Source organism: Carcharhinus amblyrhynchos, chromosome 7 (genome assembly GCF_965287045.1).
Source record: "Carcharhinus amblyrhynchos chromosome 7, sCarAmb.v2.hapA, whole genome shotgun sequence".
Taxonomy (NCBI): Eukaryota; Metazoa; Chordata; class Chondrichthyes; order Carcharhiniformes; family Carcharhinidae; genus Carcharhinus; species Carcharhinus amblyrhynchos.
In genome coordinates, this window is record NC_137330.1 from 103,894,814 (window position 1) to 103,919,280 (window position 24,467).

At 46.0% G+C, this 24,467-nt stretch overlaps 1 protein-coding gene across 1 annotated transcript in view; it reads left to right on the plus strand.

Moving 5' to 3' along the window:
- ccdc162 (coiled-coil domain containing 162) overlaps window positions 1–24,467 on the plus strand; it is a 179,119-nt gene that overhangs the window by 42,071 nt on the left and 112,581 nt on the right. The window contains exons 12-20 of the mRNA XM_080193446.1: window positions 1,098–1,216; window positions 6,196–6,331; window positions 8,073–8,276; window positions 11,070–11,256; window positions 13,007–13,146; window positions 14,528–14,728; window positions 17,825–17,949; window positions 18,782–19,010; window positions 24,080–24,279. Coding sequence (XP_080049572.1) covers window positions 1,098–1,216; window positions 6,196–6,331; window positions 8,073–8,276; window positions 11,070–11,256; window positions 13,007–13,146; window positions 14,528–14,728; window positions 17,825–17,949; window positions 18,782–19,010; window positions 24,080–24,279 — 1,541 coding nt within the window. The remainder of the gene's footprint in view (window positions 1–1,097; window positions 1,217–6,195; window positions 6,332–8,072; window positions 8,277–11,069; window positions 11,257–13,006; window positions 13,147–14,527; window positions 14,729–17,824; window positions 17,950–18,781; window positions 19,011–24,079; window positions 24,280–24,467) is intronic.

Sequence of the window (24,467 nt, forward strand, 5' to 3'; positions counted from 1 at the left end):
GAGGTTTCCTTGTCCACGTTTGACCCAGTGCTGGAGTCAACATTGGGGATTCCCAGGGTCACTCCTTCCTGGCTGTAGGTCATTTGTGCTGCCTCTGTCCTGTCTCTGGAACAGGGTTTGATATAATTGGGTGCCTTATTAGGTCTCCTCCGAGGAGAGTTGCTGTGCCTCTGGAGTGTTTTTTCATCATTTGTGGACATAGGCATCACTAGCTGGCCAGCATTTATTGCCCATCCCCAGTTACCTTTGGGCAGTTGAGAGTCAACCACATTGTGGTGGTTTTGGGTCCAGACCAGGTAAGGACAGCAGATTTCCTTCCCTAAATGACATTAATGAACCAAAAGGGGTTTCCAACAGTTTTATGGTCATTAATAGATTCTTGTTTCCAGATATTTTTATTGAATTTAAATCCCACTATCTGCCATGGTGGGATTCGAACCCAGGTCTCCAGAACATTGAGTTTCGGGATTAATAGTCTAGCGGTAATACCACCAGGCCATCACCTCCCCAAGAAGTCACCATGTAGAGGTCACCATGTATTGGTGGGTTTTTGTATCAATCCTACATTTTCATGATTATCATTACTATGACTTTTTATTCCAGATTTTATGTATTATATTCAAGCTCACCCAGCTAACCTGGTGAGATTTGAACTCATGTCTCTGGAGCAATAGCCCAGACTTCTGTAACATTGCCACTATACAACTGTTCACTTTGTAAAAGGTCACAGAAAGATGCAAGTGGGAAGCAGCATGTGGCACAGTGGTTAGCACTGCTGCCTCACAGCACCAGCGACCTGGGTTCAATTCTGGTCTCAGGTCATGTCTGTGAGGAGTTTGCACGTTCTCCCCGTGTCGGCATGGGTTTCCTCCGGGTGCTCCGGTTTCCTCCCAAAGACGTGCGAGTTAGGTGCATTGGCCATGTTAAATTGTTAGGGAGACCAGCAGGGTAAATATGTGGGTTACAGGAATAGGGCCTGGGTGGGATTGTTGTCGGTGCAGACTCGATGGGCTGAATGGCCCTCTTCTGCACTGTAGGGATTTTCACGATTCCATGAATGTTTGGTGTTTATTTGCTTGGGTTGTGTTCCTCATCAGGAGCCAAGATGTAAAGAGAGTGGTTCACCTGCAGAGATCAAAGACTGGGAGCTGGAGAATGCCAATCAGAACAAACGCACTGCCCGCGTATTTTCTCCACAAAAGATCAGAGATCAAGGGTGAGAAATGATCCCTGCACCAACTGTCTCATCACCTGTAATTATTTGTGAACATGGGCTACATTGAAACCTGTGGAGTGAAGGGATTAGGGGCGAGGGGATCTTTGTTACTGCACCTTCTCTTGCATCCTCCTGTACCACAAAACCACTCCCAACATCTCGCTGCTCTTTGCTGATGGTGGGGCAGTAATTGCTATTCCTCCAACTGTGGCCAAACCACTTTATTGTTAAAGTTCAACATCACCTCTCTTTCTCCATATTCAATCCCTCTCTAGGAAACCCAGCATCCCATTTTTTGATTTGATTTGATTTATTATTGTCATATGTATTAGCATACAGTGAAAAGTTTTGTTTCTTGCGTGCCATAGAGACAAAGCATACCGTTCAGAGAGAAAGAAATGAGAGAGTGCAGAATGTACTGTTACAGTCATAGCTAGGGTGTAGAGAAAGATCAGCTTAATGCAAGGTAAGTCCATTCAAAAGTCTGATGGCAGCAGAGAAGAACCTGTTCTTGAGTCCATTGGCACGTGACCTCAGACTTTTGTAACTTTTTCCCAACGGGAGAGGAAGGAAGAGAGAATGATCTTTTTGAATGTCAATCATCTATACGGCACAGGTCAGGAGTGTGAAGGAATATCCCCCATTTGTCTAGATGGGTGCAGCTCCAACAACACTCAAGAAGTTTGACATCATCCAGGACAAAGCAGCCCACTTGATTGGCACCATATCTACAAACATCCATTCCCTCCACCACCGACACCCAGTAGCAGCAATGTGTACTATCTACAAGATACACTGCAGCAATTCACCAATGATTCTTAGACAGCACCTTCCTAACCCATAACTACTTCCATAGAGAAGGACATGGGAACACCACCAACTGTAAGTTCCCCTCTAAGCCACTTACCATCCTGGCTTGGAAATATATCACCATTTCTTGTTAGTTGCTGGGTCGAAATCCTGGAATTTCCTCCCTAACAGTATTGTGGGTCAACCCACAGAACATGGACTGCAGCGATTCAAGGAGGCAGCTCACCGCCACCTTCTCAGGGGTAACTAGGGATGGGCAATAAATGCTGGCCAGCCAGCGACGCCCATGTTCCATGAATTAAAAAAAGCTGCGACGAGGAAATAGTTTGAAGTCCCGTGGTCAACTGCCTGGGATGTTCAAATTCTCTTTGGGCAATTGTCCTGAAGTCAAAACTATCCAAAAGTACAATTTAAATTGCAAATCACAAATTTTTCTGACAGTTTTACAGTAATAATGATCCAGGAAAAGTTAGAGGATTTATAAACACTTTGAATTCATGGGTAACTATAGAACTGACCATCACACTCCCCCAACTCCCCATGAGTACCCTCCAACTTTCAAAGCTCTATTGGACACCCCTCTACCTGCCGGAGCCCCCCACCTACCATTCACCATCCTCACAAACCCCCAACCACACAAACCCCCACACAAAACCCCCACATCCTCAAACCTCCACAGGACACCTACTGATCTCCTGAGCCTCCTCACTCCACTGACCATCTGACCCCACTGACTGACAATTCGATCCCCCAACAGACTGCCCTGACCAACCACCCCCCCCGCCACCCGCTGATTAGACCCCCACTGACCAACCGTCCAACCCCCATCATCTTATAAACCTCTATTAAGTCCCCTGTCATCTTCCTCTGCTCTAAAGAGAAAACACAGTAAAAAGTCTGACAACACCAGGTTTTAGTCCAACCGATTTATTTGATAGTAAACGCACAAGCTTTCGAGGTTTCCCTCTTTGTCAGGTGAATACAGAGAACAGAGAACAACCCAGCATGGGAAACAGGCCCTTCGGCCCAACGAGCCCGTGCCGCCGCATCACCCTACACCTATTCTACCCTGCATGTCTACGAATAGAACCCCTAACTTAGCCAGATTCAGGGGAGAATAGTGTCAATGGAGAGTTCTGGCCTCAGACAGAGCATATAAAGCACAGACAGTTTACAGATTACTGATTAGAATGCAAATCTTTACACCTAACCTGCTGTTCAAGTCCTAAAGTGGCCGACAATGTGTGTGGAAGGAGCACTGATCACAGGTTAAAGAGATGTGTATTGTCTCCAGACAGTACAGTAAGTGAGGTTTTGCAAACCCAGGCAAGTCACGGGGGTTACAGATAGTGCGACATGAACCCAAGATCCCTGTTGAGACCGTCCTCATGTGTGCGGAACTTGGCTATCAGTCTCTGTTCAGCGACTCTGCGCTGTCGTGTGTCGTGAACATTGGGGAGACCATGCAGACGCTACGACAATGGATGAATGAACATTGCTTGACAATCACCTGGCAAGACTGTTCCCTTCCTGTTGGCGAACAGTTCAGTGGTCACAGGCATTCAGCCTCTGACCTTCGGGTAAGCATTCTCCAAGGCGGCCTTCACGACACACGACAGCGCAGAGTCGCTGAGCAGAGACTGATAGCTAAGTTCCGCACACATGAGGACGGTCTCAACAGGGATCTTGGGTTCATGTCGCACTATCTGTGGCTTGCCTGGGTTTGCAAAACCTCACTCACTGTACTGTCTGGAGACAATACACATCTCTTTAACCTGTGATCAGTGCTCCTTCCACACACATTGTCGGCCACTTTAGGACTTGAACAGCAGGTTAGGTGTAAAGATTCGCGTTCTAATCAGTAATCTCTAAACTGTCTGTGCTTTATATGCTCTGTCTGAGGCCAGAACTCTCCATTCACCTGATGAAGAGGGAAACCTCAAAAGCTTGCGTATTTACTATCAAATAAATCGGTTGGACTAAAACCTGGTGTTGTCAGACTTTTTACTGTGTTTACCCCAGTCCAACACCGGCACATCCACATCATGACTAAAGAGAAAAACTCTAGCTCCCTCAACCTTTCCTCATAAGACCTACCCTCCAAACCAGGCAGCATCCTAGTAAATCTCCTCTGCACTCTCTCCAATGCTTCCACATCTTTCTTATAGTGAGGTGACCAGAACTGAGCACAATATTCCAAATGTGGTCTCACCAATATCCTGTATAGTTGCAACAAAACCCCATGGCTCTTAAACTCTAACCCCATGTTAATAAATGTAACGCACTAGAAGCCTTCTTCACGGCTCTATCCACTTGTGAGGCACCCTTCAGAGATCTGTGGATATGAACCCCAAGATCTGTCTGTTCTCCACATTCCTCAGAACCCTGCCGTTGACCCTGTAATCCGCATTCAAGTTTGTCCTACCAAAATGAATCACCTCACACTTATTAGGATTAAACTCCATCTGCCTCTTTTCTGCCCAGTTGCATTCTGACTCTGCCACTTTTGGGAAAGTTCAGATCCGATGATTCTCTCCCTGCTGAGGCCATCCAATAAACTGGAACTGGATCGTCTGCCAACTGCAAGGCGTTGCCCTTAGGAAAGTGCTTCACCACATGAAAAAAATGACAAAACACACCAGCTAGTCGCGATGAGTTGTGGTTCCGGAATGACAAGGGATCTTGGCTCTTGCTGGTTAGGAAGCAAGCTGTCGACTACTAATGAGCAAGTGTCAAGATTTTAATTAAATTCAAGTGAAATTTACGGAACATCCTTTAATTTTCACTTAACTACAATAGAACGTGCCAATCCTGTGTTCCTTGCTCCTGGTGGTGCCAAATAAAGAACTCTGACATCCTTGTGAAAATGCCTGCTGTCTTGGCATGTCAGGAATTGGGTGCCAATTGCTGCCCCATATACCTGGGAAAGATGGAAAAAAACTTGATCTGCAGCGATTTGAGTTTTCAACCTGGCTGCACACCCAGCAGGATTCTTTCTCACCCGTTCTTTTTCGCAAGTGTTCTGGGGCGGCACAGTGGCACAGTGGTTAGCACTGCTGCCTCACAGCACCAGGGACCCAGGTTCGATTCCTGCCTTGGGTCACTGTCTGTGCAGAGTTTGAACATTCTCTGTGTGGGTTTCCTCCGGGTGCTCCAGTTTCCTCCCACTGAGTCTGAAAGATGTGCTGGGTTAGATGTGCTGGGAAAGATGTGCTGGAATTTAATGTTGGCAAGTGCGAGGTGGTCCACTTTGGTAGGAATAATGGTAGGAAGGACTATTACTTACGTGGCGAAAAACTGCAGCAGGCGACGGTGCAGAGGGACCTCGGGGTCCTTGTGCATGAGTCGCAAAAACCCAGCTTGCAGGTGCAGCAGGTGGTCAGGAAGGGGAATGGGATGCTGGCCTTCATAGCGAGGGGGATTGAATATAAAAGTAGGGAGGTCTTGCTGCAGCTGTACAGGGCATTGGTGAGGCCGCAGCTGGAGTACTGTGTGCAGTTTTGGGCGCCGCACCTGCGCAAAGATATTTTGGCCTTGGAGGGAGTGCAGAGGAGGTTTACTAGGCTGATACCGGAGTTGAGGGGGTTGAGCTATGAGGAGAGGCTGAATAAACTAGGCTTGTACTCGTTGGAGTTTAGAAGAATGAGGGGAGATCTCATTGAGACATATAAGATGATGAATGGGATGGATAGGATAGAGGTGGAGAGACTCTTCCCGCTCAGAAAGGATAGTAGGACTAGGGGGCACAGCCTCAAGATAAAGGGGCGGTGGTTTAGAACGGAGTTGAGGAGGAACTTCTTCACTCAAAGGGTGGTGAATCTCTGGAATTCTCTGCCCATTGAAGTGGTGGAGGCTACCTCGCTAAATATTTTTAAGACGCGGGTTGATGGGTTTTTGATAAGAGAGGGGATTAAGGGTTATGGGGAGAAAGCGGGAAAGTGGAACTGAGCCATGACAGATCAGCCATGATCTTATTGAATGGCGGGGCAGGCTCGAAGGGCTAGATGGCCTACTCCTGCTCCTATTTCTTATGTTCTTATGTTCTTATGTTAGGTGCAGTGACCCAGACTGTGGCAACGAGGGGAATTTCACAACGACTTCATTGCAGTGCTAATGTAAGCCTTACTTGTGACTAATAAATAAACCTTTTTCTTTTGTGTCGCACCCAGCTACAGCTACACAGACACCATGCAGTTACTGGGATTGGATGAAGGAAACGAGGAGAGCGCAAAAGACCCTGCCATGACCGAGGGCGCTTATTTGTCCCTCCTCTTCCTGCGCCACTTGAGGGTTCGAGAGCTTCAGGTAACAGCGTGCCTTACGCAGATCAGCCAAACCTGCTACACTTCATGTCTGCCTCTCAGATGATGCTGAATCACATTTTGCCAACAATATAAATCTAAATTTGACAAGAATTAATTTGCTGGCTGCGTTTCGCGTAGAAATTGATGCGATGTTCCGAATAATTACACTGAACACAGTAAATGTAAAACAGACTGGTCTATATATGAAAAAGAATGAAGGGTCGACATTTTAAATGTGATCTTTCAATGGGATTCTTCTCTGAAATGCTGGTTGAAGGGAACTGTTGTGGATCTAAAGTATTTTCATTCAGATTCCCGATATTCTTCTTTTCACTCATGTTGTTTAAAGATCATAGAATCCCTACAGTGCAGATGGAGGCTATTAGGCCCATCAAATCTGCGCTAACCCTCCATCCCATCCAGGCTCTATCCCTGTAACCCCCTGTATTTACCCTGCTAATCCCTCTAACCTACACATCTTGGGACACTAAAGGGCAATTTAGCATGGCCAATCCACCTAAGAACATAAGAACATAAGAAATAGGAGCAGGAGTAGGCCATCTAGCCCTTCAAGCCTGCCCCGCCATTCAGTAAGATCATGGCTGATCTGTCGCTGCTCAGTTCCACTTTCCCGCTTTCTCCCCATAACCCTTAATCCCCTCTCTTATCAAAAACCCATCAACCCGCGTCTTAAAAATATTTAGCGAGGCAGCCTCCACCACTTCAACGGGCAGAGAATTCCAGAGATTCACCACCCTTTGAGTGAAGAAGTTCCTCCTCAACTCCGTTCTAAACCGCCCCCCCTTTATCTTGAGGCCCCCTAGTCCTACTGTCTTTTTTGAGCGGGAAGAGTCTCTCCACCTCTATCCTATCCATCCCATTCATCATCTTATACGTCTCAATGAGATCTCCCCTCATTCTTCTAAACTCTAACGAGTAAAAGCCTAGTTTATTCAGCCTCTCCTCATAGCTCAACCCCCTCAACTCCGGTATCAGCCTAGTAAACCTCCTCTGCACTCCCTCCAAGGCCAAAATATCTTTGCGCAGGTGCGGCGCCCAAAACTGCGCACAGTACTCCAGCTGCGGCCTCACCAATGCCCTATACAGCCGCAGCAAGACCTCCCTACTTTTATATTCAATCCCCCTCGCTATGAAGGCCAGCATCCCATTAGCCTTCCTGACCACCTGCTGCACCTGCAGGCTGGGTTTTTGCGACTCATGCACAAGGACCCCGAGGTCCCTCTGCACCGTCGCCTGCTGCAGTTTTTCGCCCCGTAAGTAATAGTCCTTCCTACCATTCTTCCTACCAAAGTGGACCACCTCACACTTGCCAACATTAAATTCCATTTGCCATTTCCTGGCCCATTCGCCCAGCCTATCTAGATCCTTCTGCAGACGCTCCACACCCTCCGCACAATTTGCCTTTCCCCCAATCTTGGTGTCATCAGCAAATTTCGACACCCTACACTACCCACACATCTTTGGCCTGTGGGAGGAAACCGGAGCACCTGGAGGAAACCCATGCAGACATGGGGAGAACGTGCAGACGGTGACCCAAGGTCGGAATTGAACCTGGGTCCCTGGCACTGTGAGGCAGCAGTGCTAACCACTGTGCCACCATGCCATGCCGTGTTGCTTTGGAATAAGACTGTTCAAATATTACTCAGCTTGTTTGTCTGCAGTTTGGGTGCTGTTGGGTGCCGATGATTGAAGTTGTGTGCGATATGATTCTTGCTCCACAGCGGCTTTGTTTAGGAATATTGAATTACTTCCGATCCATTGAACGGACTCTGACCATCAACGTTTGTGGCCTGGCCCTGAGCGGGGGCAAGTTGGTTCAGACGGCAGCAGACACATGTTGCATCAGTGCCGAGAAAGGTGGCGTGGGTGTTGCAGATGGCATGGGCTCCCATTATTATTTACATAACACACCAGCAGATTACAAGGTTTGTGTTCACAGTTGCTGCAATGTAGCTTTCAGTGGACAGTGTTTAATTTAACCTGGGGGGAGTGGGATGCACAGTGTTCTGTAAAATTCCTTGGATGGCCCTTCCCACTGCCCTCCCTCCTATCCACCTCTCCAGCCTCTCTACTGTTGACTTACCCTCTGCTGGGGTAACAGGAGCATAGGGAGGGAGCCTGGAAAGCCTGGTTGCTCTGTCTTCAGGTGAGAACGTCTCCTTCAACAGCCTCCTCTCAAATTCAGCCTCCTTTTAACACAAGGTAAGGCCCCTGCAAGTGCTAACTCCAACCACCCACTACCACCCCCCCTCCCGCCCCCCACCAACATCCCCTTCTGCCCATCCCTCGGGCCCCACCTTGCCTCCAGACCCTGAGATCACACTTACCTGGGGGACTGCAGGATGAAGTCTGATTGATGGGTTCATAGTTGAGAGGCATCAAAGGCAGCAGGAGAGAGCAGAAATGGGGAGAAAGCCACGCAGACGTGAAGCAGCTGAGGTGGGGGTTTGCATGGTGGAGGGAGTGGGTGACGGGTACTTTCCAGAAAGTGTTTACAATACAGTGAGTTGGATTTTTTTAAAAAAATTATCAAATTTATTAGATCCTTTTAACTTGGGAAGTCCCTCTTCTGCTATGACTGGACTTACCCTGCCCCCACCCTGGCCAGACCTGGAGATGTGGCTATGGAGAGGAGAGATATGTTTAAAATATCGAATAGTCAAACAAAATCCATCCCCTCCCCTTCCTTCCCAGCTGCTGTAAAGGGCAGCATTCAGAAACATAGAAACTATAAATAGGAGTAGGCCATTCGGCCCTTTGAGCCTGCTCTGCCATTTATTTTGATTATAGCTGATCATCGAATTCAATTCCCTGATCCCCGCTTCCCCCCATATCCCTTCATCCCTTTAGCCCCAACAGCTATATCTAACTTCTTGTCGAAATCAGACAATGTTTTGGCCTCAACTACTTTCTGTAGTCGTGAATTCCACGCATTCATCACCCTCTGGGTGAAGAAATTTCTCCTCACCTCAGTTCTAATTAATTTACCCCTTATCCTCAAACTCTGATCCCTAGTTCTGGACCGTCGGGAATATTCTTTCTGAATCTGCCCTGTCTATAGAAGCATGTGGAGTGATGTTTGCATCACCAGCGTATGGCATGGTGGAGAGCAGGGTTGGAGATCTCTTTGGGAAGCTGGTAACCGAGCTGGCTATCCTGAAGGACTCACCCAAAGGTTAATGAAATAAATACATTTCCGCATTGAATCAAAGAATCATGAAGAGGCCCTTCGGCCCATCGAGTCTGCACAGGCACACGAGAAACACCTGAACTCCCACCTAATGCCAGCCCTGAATGTTATTTTGTGTTGGACATTGGTATGATGAAAGGAGTGTGATATAGATAGTGCATTGCATGTTACAATAGCATTTTGCCATTGCTAAAGAGAATGGTGAACCTCTTTTCCACTCTTAACACATGCAATAATTCTGGTTCGCAATAACTCTTGTTCACAATCACCTCAACATGGAACACGAATAGCGTTTAATTGGTGCCCGATTTATTTTCTAAGTGCATGGTGTCCTTGGAATGTACCTCCATTAAAATGGCATTTTTTTGTAGTTGCCAGCTCTGCTCCTCAAATCCAGCAGGTCATGTCTCCTGATGATGTGACATGTTGTTTGGAGTAACAGCGAGTGAGTTACTTGTGTAACTTACCCGTGAGCAGTTTGTGGTTCAGGCTGCAAGAGGGTGGAAAGCACGGAGCTGCATCCTTCTCACATTTCAAACATTGCCTCTGATGGATTTGGGACACTTTCTTTACTCGCAAATCCTCAACAGTGGCTGAACAATGTCAACAATTCTACTGCTTGCAATGTTGGCAATCTGAAAGAATATTAAATTCATCTACTAAAGGCCACTGTTCCTTTAAGATTAAGGTGCAAATTAGATTTCCTTACTTACATAGAAACATGGAAGATAGGAGCAAGAGAAGGCCATTTGGCCCTTCAAACCTGCTCCACCATTCATTACAATCATGGACAATTGTCCAACTCAGTAGCCTAACCCTGCTTTCTCCCCATAACCTTTGATCCCATTCGCCCCCAGTGCTATATCTAGCTGTCTCTTGAATAAATTCAATGTTTTGGCATCAACTACTTCCTGTGGTAATGAATTCCACAGGCTCACCACTCTTTGGGTGAAGAAATATCTCCTCATCTCTGTCCCAAATGGTCTACCCAGAATCCTTACACTGTGACCCTGGTTCTGGGCACCCCCACCATCAGGAATATCCTTCCTGCATCTACCCTGTCTAGTCCTGTTAGAATTTTATAAGTCTCTATGAGATCCACCCTCATTCGTCTGAACTCCAGGGAAAATAATCCTAACCTAGTTAACGTCTCCTCGTACATCAGTACTGCCATCCCCAGAATTAGCCTGATAAACCTTCGCTGCATTCCCTCGAGAGCAAGAACATCCTTCCTCAGAAAAAGGAGACCAAAACTACACACAATACTCTAGGTGTGGCCTCGCCAAGGCCCTTTTTATTGCAACAACACATCCCTGCTCCTGTACTCAAAGTCTCTTGCAGTGAAGGCCAACATACCATTTGCCATCTTTACCGCCTGCTGCACCTGCATCCTTACCTTCAGCAACTGGTGCACAGGGACACCCAGGTCTCGCTGCACACTCCCATCTCCTAATTTACAGCCAGTCAGATGTACAAGAAAGTCATGTGAATGTAAATTATTGACCAATATTTATCATTGCGCTTATAGAAGTCTGTCACTGAATTTATGGAGTTCTCAGAGATTGAGAACCACGATGATTTCTATACCATCGAGGATAGTTTCATTCACACCCAGGACCAGCGAGGGATTTATATCATCTATGATGTGGCAATAAAGGATCTGACAGAGTTAGAACACCAGCTGTTGCTTCTTGCCACCCAGTATATTGAGAAAGGTAAGGTGATAAATGGCCTTGTGCAACCTCATTGCAGATAATTATCCAATTCTCATTCTAAAACCTCAAAGGGGAACTCGGTGATGGTCATGTGGACCATTACTGCTCTCTGTTAAAGAGCCACTCTCCTCATCAATGGCTTTTCTCATTCTTGAGGAGGACGAAGAGCTGGAAAATCCATTTTATCATTACGTCCAGAGGTCAAATGGCACACTTACCCACGTCACAGAAAGAGGCTATTCGGCCTGTCATGTCTATGCTGGCTGTTTGGAAAAACAACTCAGCAAATTCCACTCCCTCTCCTTTCACCTATAGCCCAGCAATAAAACTCAGCAAATTCCACTCCCTCTCCTTTCACCTATAGCCCAGCAATAAAACTCAGCAAATTCCACTCCCTCTCCTTTCTCCTATAGCCCAGCAATAAAACTCAGCAAATTCCACTCCCTCTCCTTTCACCTATAGCCCAGCAATAAAACTCAGCAAGTTCCACTCCCTCTCCTTTCACCTATAGCCCAGCAATAAAACTCAGTCCCACTCCCTCTCCTTTCCTCCATAGCCCAGCAATAAAATTCACTTAGTATGTCCTGTACACAAAAAACAGGACAAATCCAAACTGGCCAATCAATCTACTCTCAATCATCAGTAAAGTGATGAAAGGGGTCATCAGCACTGCTCTCAAGCAGCACCTACTCAGAGACGCCCAGTTTGGGTTTAGCCAGGGTCACTCAGCTCCCGACCTCAATACAACCTTGGTTCAAATATGGGCAAAAGAGCTGAACTCCAGAGGTGAGGTGTGAATGACTGCTCTTGACCTCAAAGCAGCATTTTGAGTATGGCATCAAGGAACCTAAGCAAAACTGTAGTCAATGGGAATTGGGAGGAACGCTCAGTTGGTTGGAGTTATACCTGACCCTGCAGGAGTTCCTCAGGGGAATGTCTGAGCCCACCCATCGTCAGCTGCTTCATCAATGACCTTCCCTCCACCATAAGGTCAGAAGTAGGGGTGTTCACTAATGATTGCACAATGTTCAGCACCATTCGTGATTCCTCAGATACTGAAACAGTTCATATCCAAATGCAGTGAGCCCTGGACAATATCCAGGCTTGTGCTGACCAGTTGCAAGTAACACTCATGCCACACAAGTGCCAGGCAATTACCATGTCCAGCAATCTAACCATCTGCCCTTGACATTCGATGGTATAAATCCTCATTATCAACTTCCTGGGAGTTACCATTGACCAGAAATCGAATTGAACTAGCCATATAAGTACAGTGGCTACAAGAGAGGCTAGGAATTCTGTGGTGAGGAGCTCTCCCCCCCAACTCCCCAAAACCTGTCCACTTTGACAAGGCACATCAGGAACGTGATGGAATACTCCCCACTTGCCTCCAATAACACTCATGAAGCTTGACACATTCCAGGACAAAGCAGCCTGCTTGATTGCTATCCCTCCCACAAACATTCAATCCCTCCAAAACTGACAAACTATGGCAGCTGTATGTCCCATTTACAAGGTGCCTTGCAGCAATTGACCATGGCATCTTGGACAGTACCTTCCAAACCCACAGACACTGCCATCTTGAAGGACAAGGGCAGCAGATACTTGGGAATGCCACCACCTATAAAATGGGAGGACATTCCTTCTATTGCTTAACTGACACTTTATTAAGCAGTTTTAAAATGTAGTTGTATCTATGCAGTGTGGCACAATTGTGCTAAAACATCCCTCCACATATCACTTTTTAAAGGACAGACAGCGTGCCCTGCAGGCGGATCCGAGTGTGGTGAGGTTGATCTTACAGCCTGGGCCCACCTCTCGGTGGATCGATTTGCCGTGTTGCTGGACATGTGGAGATGTGAAGCCGCTTTTCTGGAGAGCAAGCGACAGGTAAAGGAGTGCACTGCATTCTGAGGGCGGAATGAGCAGCTCTCACTGACCATAGGGCAGGAAATCGGATTGTTAGGTGAGGTAATAAACCAGCTTTTGTGGTCTTTGCCCATTATTTCAGTATCATAGAACTATAAAATCCTGACAGTGCAGAAGGAGGCCATTCAGCCCATCGAGTCTGTACAATCCCACTCAGGCCCTATCCCCATAACCCCACATATTTACCCTACTAATACCTTTAACCTAAGTAGCAATTTTGCATGGCCAATTAACCTAACCCGTACACCTTTGGACTGAGATCATTAGTAAAGTAAGCAAAATAAAGATTGAGGGTGTGTAAAAATCCTCATATGGTGCTTGCCATGTAATTTATCGTCTTTTTTATTCATTCATGGGACGTGGGCGTCGTTGGCTGACCAGCATTTATTCCCTAGTTGAGAGAAGTTGAGAGTCGCCCACATTGCTGAGGCTCTGGAGTCACATGTAGGCCAGACCTGGCAAAAAGAGCACATTTCCTTCCCTAAAGCACATTAGTGAACCAGATGGGTTTTTCCGACAATCAACAATAGTTTCATGGTTATCAGTGGATTCTTAATTCCAGATTTATTTTAATGAATTCAAATCCCACCATCTGCCATGGGGATTCGAACCCAGGTCCCCAGAACATTAGCCGAGTTTTTGGATTGATAGTCTAGCGATAATACCACCATCGCCTGCTTGATGTATTAGAGCAGAATGTAATGAAAGAATGCCAAACACATTGCAAGGCAGATTAATACATACACATCAGGCCAAATCATTTTATATTTCCTGATTGGTTTGGTCAGTTTTTGAAGGGGGGCTGAAGTGAATAGAATGTGTGGAGCTGCAGTTACAGCCCCCTTGCCCCATGCAAGAGGAATGGGTGGGCAGTTGAAAGGGTGGTAGTGCGGGGTTCCTGATGTATTCCCATCCACCACCATTTTAACCAGGGTATTTCTGACACATCAGGGTCATCCATCCCTGAATGTGACATAATTCCCAGAGTAGGTGACATTGATTCCCCGAGCTGAAGTGACATCGTTTCTGGAGGATATGACATCATTTCTGGAGGATGTGACATCATTCCATGTGGATGAGAGTTCACTTAACTTGAAAAAGGCCCAGAAGCTAAATGGGCCTGAGCTTCATGTTCAAAACTCCACATTGGTTTAGATTTGGGGTTATGTCTTCATCCAATGATTTATTATTTGACGGGTGACAGTGGTGGTGTATTTACAGCAAAGAGTAAGCCACTATGCCCAGATAAGAGGAGAAATTGATATTTGGTGGTTGGAGGTGGGGAAGAGAATTTAGCAAGTGTGTATTTTTGCCCGAGTGATTTCTATTTGTTTTTACTCAGCTTCTGGATTGCTACTTTGAAGCCTATCAGCATGTTTTCGATGTGGAAGAGCGATTTGCCTTGGCCCAAGTTATTACAGACATCATGCACAAACGGCCACGGTTTAATTTGAGCAGTCAGTACTTTGTGAAGACCTATCAGGCTGAATGTGCATGTCTGAAACTTCACTTGCAACTTATAAGAGATATTTTGAACAAGGAGGTAAGTGTAAGGAACCTGTTAATCCCTAGTACTTCAGTGTGGGTAATGAACACGTTATGCTGCCGATAGTAAAATCCCTTTTTAAAGTGACTGAGTAGAGCCAAATGCTTCTGATATGAAACAGTAAGAAATCTCATAATGCCAGGTTAAAGTCCAGCAGGTTCATTTGGTATCACGAGCTTTTGGAGCGTTGCTCCTTCCTCAGGTGAATCTTTCGCCTGAATCACTCACCTGATCTGAAATCTTGTGATTCCAGATAGATCTGTTGGACTTCTTACTGTGCCCACCCCAGTCCAGCGCCACATCTCCACATTGTCTGAATGAAAGGTACTGATGCATTGACACATTACCTACACTTTGGGGTCGTTGATTCTAGATGCTTACTCTATTGTATCTTTTGCACTGATGGTGTTTTTGACATTGTCCAGGACTTAGAAATATAGATAAGAGGAGGAGGCCATTCGGCCCTTCAAGCTTGCTCTACCATTCATTTGGATCATCAAACTCGATATCCCGATCCCCCCCTTCCTCCCATATCTCTTGATCCTTTGGCCCCAAGAGCTATATCTAGTCTCTTCTTGAAATCAGACAACGTTGTGGCCTCAACTACTTTCTGTGGAGTGAAATCCACACATTCTCACCACCCTCTGGGTGAAGAAATTTCTCCTCTCCTCAGTTCTAAAAGGTTTACCCCTTATCCTCAAAGTATAACACTTGATTTTCTACAGGTCCCAGTGTCAAGAAACTCAGGGCTGAATTTTAATGAACAAAATCAGAAAAGGCAGGAAAATCTCAGCAAGTCTGGCAGCACCAGTGGAGGGAGAAACACAGTTAACATTTTGAGTGACTCTTCTTTAGGCCTAATATGCATGCAGGCTCAGGAATCTTCTATGCTCCATGCCCCTCCATTTTCTTGCATGCTCCCTATACACCCCATGAATCCTGAATGCCCCATATCATCTCTATACACTGCATCCATCTTCCATATACCCCATGCATTCTCCATACCCACTCACCCAGTTATGGGTTATGAACAGAACCCATAACTCTTCTAATAACACTAAAATGCCCATGAGATAAATAACTGATTATCCACTCAATAATCACTTGAAAAAGATCTTTCTTCTTAGGAGCTCATAAAACTGTCAATCAAACACACAATCATCCAAACTCCATTTGAAAAATGCTCTCTCCTCTTGAATGTTCATATATTTATCAGAATAAACAAGCATAAAAATCTCTTAAAAATGCTTTAGTCCTACCAACTGCTCAACAAACTGTTAATGAAGTTCACAGGCACCCTAACAGCTGTATAAACAATTATTGTTAAGCTGAAACCATTAGGTTTGGAATGCAGCCAACATTTATAATGACATTCCTTTGCACAATTGAGCTCAATACAATATTGCTTTCTAAGTTGACTGAAGGCTAACTATCTATTCAGTTTTTTCTCAGCAGATGAATTTTCAATCAAATAAGTCCAGCATCGGTTCAGTTATTTCAAAGACTTTACAGATATCTGGACTTTAAATCAAATATAAAAATCAAAGCCTAGGATGAAATATCAATATCTGATTCGCAATACTGTTGAATGCCTAAGAGTCCTTTATCCATTGGAGAAATGGCTACAATGTATTGATTGAACATTTACAATGTTAGTCAATTTAATGGTCACATACCTTGTAACGACAGAGCCCTATGATCATTCACTGTATGATAAACGTACTTAACTTACCATATAGCACCTATGTTGGCCACAGCTTTTTAACTTACCTGTCAAAAGATTTCCCACTCCACAACAATTTACCCACAATGTTCACAAACTGGCTGGCCAGATGGTTCCAGGAACTCAACTGCCTTGCTGATGATATCAAACCGGAAATTGAAAATTGGGGCAGGCATTTCAAAGACTGAACCCAGCGTCACTTTGTGAGAGTGTGAGGTTGCCACCCCTCATTTTTATGGCCAATCAAAATGGTGGCTGTTGGGAATTGGGTGGGAAATTAAAATCTATGTTCACCCTGACTCTATTTTCAACCATCATCAGAATGGCAAAATCCAGCTTCAAGGGTAATTTCTATTAGCCCACTTGGAGCAGTAATTTCCAAATACATTGAATAAGAGAAACTGAAATTCATAGAATCCCTACAGTATAGAAGGAGGCCATTTGGCCCATCAAGCCTACACTGATGACAATCCCACCCAGGCCCTGTTCCTGTAACCCCACATATCTACCCTGCTAATCCCCTGGCAGTAGGATCATCTTGGCATGTCCAATCAACCTAACGTACATATCTTTGGACCATGGGAGGAAACCAGAGCACCCGGAGGAAACTAATGCAGATATGGGGAGAATGTGCAAATTCCACAGAGTGACCCAAGGCCATAATTGAACCCAGGTCCCTGGTGCTGTGAGGCAGCAACGCTAACCATTGTGCCACCATGGCGCCCATATTCAGAAGGGGAGATTGATACTCAAGAATGGGAATCGATGCTTGGTAGGGGGCACCAGTGAGGAGATAGGGAATGAGGTGAACAGGGCGGGAGATTAGAGCTGTGAAAGAGACACTGAGGAGACTGGGATTTGGAGAAAGGCCAGACAACATTACTGTTGTGCAAATCACTAAAGCTGACTTGTGGGCACTACCTACTGTTAACACACCTGCAAAAGTAAGTTGAATTATCTTAAAAAAATTAACTTTGCTTTCACATAAAACAACCAAAGATTTAGTGCCGATTTAAGCCAAACCCTGACATTGACAGCAGTCCAAGTATAACCTGCTGTGTGATTCTTACACTGTGGGTGGGGGTGTGACAGATCTGTTAACCTGGCGTTTCCCCAAGGAACTCAGTGAAGCAGCAGGAGGTTGAGAGATTTTCTTGTGCCACATCTTGGTCACACAATGTGCTACCTCACTAGCCCGATTATTCCATCTTCTGTGCAGACGATAAGCTGGGTTGAAAGAGATGGGAGGAGGCTGGTGTAGAAAATAAAATGCTGGTAGAGAGCAGCTGGGTTGAGTAGCCCATTAGAATGTTGTCAATCCTGTTTAAAGTACCAACGCTGAAACATATATCCCTTAACAACACTTACAGATAGATGACCAGCGAGAATACGTACAGAGGATTTGGAGGGATGACAGAGGCATGGAGATGGGTATTGAATTTGGCCTGCCCCTTAATATCATTACTAAGCAGCCAATTGCCATTAACACCAGTTGGTAAGCAAAGGAAAAAACTCCCAATATATTATATTTTATTGTTTATGATAAGTGATTTATTCTTTCAGTCTGTTGATTTGTGACTCTTTGCAAGAACTGGAGTAGATCATTCATCCTGGCTATTATAACTCATCATTCCTGCTTTAACTAGATTATGGGTGGGGTTTTCCGGCCACATTCGCCCCAAAACCGGGAAATCCCGCCCGATGTCAGTGGACCTTTCCATGGTCCTCTCCTTGCCCACTACATTTCCTGTGGCAGGCGGAACTGGGAAATTCACTCCTATAAGTTCATTGCTCAGTCTAATTGCACATTTGTTGAATCCTTGATTAAATTCTGTGTAATACTTGAAAACAGCACAAAACACAGGACATAACCACAACTTCACAAAAGTGAGACGACGCACAAATCATTTGCTGTTAGAATTGTGGGTACAACCTGTATTCATACAATCCCTACAGTGCAGAAGGAGGCCATTCGGCCCATTAACAATCCCACTGACAACAATCCCATCCTGCCCCATCTCTGTAATCCCATTATTTACCCTAGTTAGTCCCCCTGACACTAATGGTCAATTTAGCATGGCCAATCAACCTAACCTGCGCATCTTTGGTGTGTGGGAGGAAACCAGCCAGAGCATCTGGAGGAAATCCACGCAGACACGGGGAGAATGTGCAAACTCCACATAGACAGTGACCGAGGCTGGAATTGAACCTGGGTCCCTGGTGCTGTAGGCAGCAGCACTAACCATTGTGCCACCTTATTGAATTTGCAATCAGATTAAGATTTAAGATATTGAGGGACCATAATGATCATTTTGCTGTGCTTTCAGTCCTGCCTTGAAAAAGATCTACTTGTTGGAGTTCCATCCGTCATTGGGGCTGGCCTCACGTATCCTGAAGACACTAGAACATGCCTATTGGGAACTGCATCACATTCACAGACCAAAGAACTCTGATGACAGCATCAGCCTAGAGAAACAAGTCCTTAATCTGGCGCTGGAGAAGTGGGCAGGCCTGGAAAAGGCTGAGTCATCCTACAGCCCGCAAGTTCAGAAAGATGTATGTATACCAGGGTGGGTAAATGAAGCTGAGGTACAGATCTGCTTTTATTAGTTTGTAAATCTGGAGGGTAAGAATATGAAGGGGGAGGTAGCTATTGCTCACGTTATAGAAAGCTATGGTTAGTCCATTTCTGGCTATTTCTGACTAGCGCATCTTAGGAAAGACGCAAAGGCCAGAATTTTACTGGCACGCCTGATTCCAGAATCGGAGACGGACGAGTCTCAAAGAACAGCATTCTCTGCTGGCCTCGGGTGGGATCGGATGAATGTCAGATGGATGTGCTGATAAAATTCTGAAGTTTCTGAGCCAATGGGTGCACTGAGGGAGTTAAATCTCCTAAAAGTGATAGCGGGTGAAAAGGCCGGCATCACCCCGACCTCTTCTGGCTTTGAGCTGGGCAGGTTTGGATGTGAGTGGAAGCCCCTGTACAATGGTTAGGTATGTGATTTAAATATTCAAATAGTTCATTGTGTGGTGCTTTAGCAAAGGATTCTGGCTTTAACAGCCGTCAGCTCTTTACCAAGCTGTCAGCAACTTGTCAGGTGGGTGGATATTGGGAAGAGCTTCTTTAGTGAAATGGACAGGCTTTGAGCAGTGAAACTGAAGAGCTGCAGCCATGGCCAGGTGAGAGGCTACTGCTCACAGCACGCCCCTGCTCAGAGGGTGATTACACAGCTCCGCTTTACTGAAGGAGAGGAACAGATATCACCACCAACAACTCCCAGCAGAGACAACACCAGCAGCAGCAACATCTGCATTCTCACACAGTTATAGGGCCCGGTTTTACCGTTGCCCTTTTTCGGACGCACAAACTTGGTAAAGTCGGGTGTGAGGCCACTAATGTGTTCTGTGCCCGTGCAGATGGCCACTTCACCGAGATCCAGGAATGGCCGCGATTCAATTCACACCCGAAACAGGCACACCGGCGATTTAAATGCATTTGCATGCATTTCAATTGAATTAATGAACTGCCGTCCAACTTTATCAGCATTTCCCCCTTTACCGCCGTGTTCACCAATCTGGAATCGTGCCGAAATGAACATGTTGAATAAATATTGTTTCGGGTGCTCCAGCTGCTGAAGAGGAGAGTTCAGCACTCAAAACGGCTCTCTGACTCAGATCAGTATTGGGGGGGGGCAGGCCAGATCATTCTCTAATGAGGGGGGAGGGAGGGGGAGGCCTGATCGTTGTCTGGTTGAGGGAAGGCAGGGTGTAGGGAGGAGGAGGCAGGTCAGATGTACCTGAGCGGGGGAGGGGGAGGGGGAGGCCCGATCATTGTTTGGTTGGGGAGGGTGCCCAGAGGAGCTGGTGGACCTGCATTGTCAGTGGCCATCAACGTGCCTGTCACTGGAGGGCCATTCACTTAGTCTCCGCTTATTCCTGAAGCTGGATACTGTCTTCTCCTGCAAGGAGCGAATGCAGAGGATTGAGTTAGAAATGGAATGAGCGCAGGGGAGGAAAGGACAACTTTAGGAAGGCGACTGTGAGCATGGGTGTGAGGGGGCAATAGGAGGAGAGTGAGTGTTGACTGTACAGATGAGGATGTGAGGAAGGGCCTGCAGAGGGATGAGTGAATTTCAAGGTGTGTCCTGAGGAATGCTGTGTGGGTGAATGTCAGGAGAGGGTTACACCACTCACGCTCTCTGCCCCTCCTGAGGTTCTGGATCCTCAGTGAACTTTCTCAGGGTTGGAGGAACCCTCAGCCACTTCCACCTACACTTTGCTTGGTTGGAGAAGTTGTTCTTTTTCTCCCATCCCTGGGAGACCTCATCTCACTGCAGCCCCTCGGACTCTGCAGCCGGACCGCCAGGTAAAAAGCACACAGCTCTCCTCCCACCTCTCCCCCTCACTCTCTCTCATTCCTGCCCCCTCCCCCCTCTCTTCCCCCCACCTTCCACCCCACTCTTCCCCCTTTCCCCCTCAGTCTCCCCCCCACTTTAAACCTTGCCCAGTGCACCTTAAACCTATGCCCTTCATAACTGACTCTTCCACCCTGGGAAAAAGCTTGCAGGAAAGAAGTTAGAGAATGATTCTTCGCCCAAAAGGCGGTAGAAGTGTGAAAATCGTTACCAAAAAGTTGGATAGATTTTAGATTTAGTTTTCTGTTGGCCATCGATATTAGGAAGGTGAAGCCAAAACAGGTAACTGCAGCTGGGCTATGGATCTAATCGAATGACGGAGCTGTTTGAAGGGCTGAATGGTCTTGAGTTTCTCTTAGATAAAGGAGAAATACTGCAGATGCTGGAATCTGAAACACAAACAGAAAATGCTGGAAAATCTCAGCAGGTTTTAACAGCATTGGTTGGGAGAGAATCGAGCCAACACCTCGAGTCTGGATGACCCTGCGTCAGAACCCTTTGGTCAGCTCTGATGAAGCATCATCCAGACTCGAAACGTTAACTCTATTCTCTCTCCATAGATGCTGTCAGACCTGCTGAGATTTCCCAGCATTTTCTGCTTTTGTTTGGGTTGTTTTTAAATCTGTTTTGACAAACAGGATGTGAGTCTCTGCCTAACCATACCACTGCTTTCACTAAATAGAGTGATATTTGAAACAGTGAGGAATTCAGTGGGGTTTATTCAGTTACGGAAGGTGATAGCTGCCATTGGAAAAACAGATATTGGCTGCTGCCAAGGTGTTGGATAAGATTACAACCAGTGACAGCAACGCTCCAGTGGCTTTGACACTCATTCAAGACCTGAGATTGCAATATTGCCTTCAGCAACCTCCTGAGTGCTTTCTATTGTATGACATACAACGTGGTTCTGTTCATAAAATTACTGCGGATGCTGGGATCTGAAACTAAAAGAGAAAATGCTGGAAAATCTCAGCAGGTCTGGCAGCATCTGGAAGGGGAGAAAAGAGCTGATTTTTTGTGGCTATAACTCATCTTTCATTTCCTCACCCTGCAGTATAAATATCTCCTACTTTCTATGTCTTTTAGCTTTGACAAAGGATCATCTGGACTCAAAACATCAGGGGGAAAAGCTGCTGATAGCTGTCCGTAGAGAGAATAAAGGGTGTGAATGGCCAAATGGCAGAGAAGCTGTAATGAAGATGTGGAGGTGGGGGAGTGGGGGGGAAACGGATGGGGCAAAGATCAAATTTAGAAAAGGGGAGACAAAGGGGGAGAAGAGGTAAGGGAAGGTGACAAAGTAAGGGGAAAAAGTGGGGGGAAAGAAAAGTAAGTGAAGACAATAAAGAAATAAAAGGTAAAGAGTAACTCGAAACGTCAGCTCTTTTCTCTCCTTACTAATGCTGCCAGACCTGCTGAGATTTTCCAGCATTTTCTCTCCTGTGGCTCTGTTCATAGAGTTCTTTTTTCAGTTAAGCCATTGAGGCTTCATGTTACCAGAACACAGGGTGGGATTCTACAGCCCCTCCTGCTGTGGGGATCCTCCTTTCCTGCTGAAGTCAACAGAGTTTGGAACAGCTCACCACATGGAGGCCGAGCCGTAAAATTCCATAGAATCCCTACAATGCAGAAGGAGGCCATTCGGCCCATCAAATCTACACCCATCACAATCCCACCAGGCCTTATTTCCGTAACCCCGCATATTTCCCCTGCTAATCCCCCTGATACTTAGGGGTATTTTTACATGGCCAATCCACCTAACTCGCACATCTTTGGAGTGTAGGTGGAAACCAGAGCACCCGGAGGAAACCCACACAAACATGGGGAAAAAGTGTGCAAACTCCACACAGACAGTGACTCAAGGGCACAATTTAACCCAGTTCCTTGGCGCTGTGAGGACGTGTCACAATGTGCCACCCATTCCTTCAAGTGTTTTATTTTAAACCTTTACACCTTGGGTTAGATCGGAATGTGCTAATGAGCAGGAAAAGTCAACTTCACAGAGAAATGTTTAAAGTTTAAAGTTTTTATTTGAAGTTTATTTATTAGTGTCACAAATAGGCTTACATTAACACCACAATGAAGTTACTATGAAAAACCCCTAGTCGCCACAGTCCAGCACCCGCTCAGGTACACTGAGGGAGAATTTAGCATAGCCAGTGCACCTAACCAGCATGTCTTTTGGACTGTGGGAGGAAACCCATGCAGACATGGGGAGAATGTGCAAAGTCCACACAGACAGTCACCCAAGGCTGGAATCAAACCCAGGTCCCCGGTGCTATGAGGCAGTGGTGCTAACCACCGTGCCACTGTGCTGCCATACCATTTTCACCACCTAATAAAGTATCTTTGTAGTACAGATTCCAGACATTATGGCTAGAACGCTATCATTTCGCCTGCCAAGAAGTTGGTGCGGGCAAAGGTCCGACAAAGGAAATCTCCGTTGGCTTTGGGCGGGGATTTCCAGAATCACGCAAGTGAGGCTGTAACATCCTGCCCTATCTCTTTTACAATGGAGAGAAAAGCTATTCTTCTTACAAACATAGGAATTAGGAGCAGGAGTAGAAGGTAGCATCCTTGGAATTCAGAAGAATGAGGGGAGATCTTATAGAAACATATAAGATTATGAAGGGAATAGATAAGATAGAACCAGGGAGGTTGTTTCCACTGGTGGGTGAAAGTAGAAGTAGGGGACATGGCGTCAAAATAATGGGCAGCAGATTTAGGACTGGGTTGAGGAGGAACTTCTTCACCCAAAGGGTTGTGACTCTCTGGAATTCCTTGCCCAGTAGAGCAGTTGAGGCTATCTCATTGAATGTTTTTAAGGCAAGGATAGATACATTTTTGAACAGTAAAGGAATTAAGGGTTATGATGAGTGGGCCAGTTAGTGGAGCTGAGTCCACAAACGATCAGCCATGATCTTATTGAATGGCAGAGTAGGCTCGAGGGGCCAGATGATTGACCATGCTAAGTTGACCCTTAATGCGTCCCAGGATGTGTAAGTTAGGGGGATGAATGGGGTAAATACGTGGGGTTATGGGGACAGGGCCTGGGTAAGATGCTGTGACAGAGAGTCAACACAAGCTCGATGGGCTGAATGGCCCTCAAATGTAAATGAAACTGTTTTGGTTGCTTTTGAGGAGATGGTGGCCAATTAGATTTTGGCTGGACCTCCTGCCCTGATTCCATTGTACCTGCTGTTGTTACAGTTGTTTTCGGGCGTGTTTATTGAAGATCCGCTGTTTGTCAGAGACCTGGGGCTGTCCTTTATCGAAGACTCAGAGGCTGAAAATAGACCAGGAGCAGAAAAACAAACCTTTATGCTGCAAACATTCTCCAGGCTTCTGGAGATCATTACCCTGCGCCATCGATTGATCGAGGCCGCGTCTGAAACTGCCCTGTTAGCTCGGTAAGTGCATTTTACTCTTTATTCTTTCATGGGATGTGGACGGCACTAGCAAAGTTTAAAGTTTATTTATTAGTGTCAGAAGTAGGCTTACATTAACACTGCAGTGAAGTTACTGTGAAAATCCCCTCACAAGGCTATTCAATCTCTAATGTACTTGAACTGAGAGGCAGTTAAGAGTCCCATGTAGG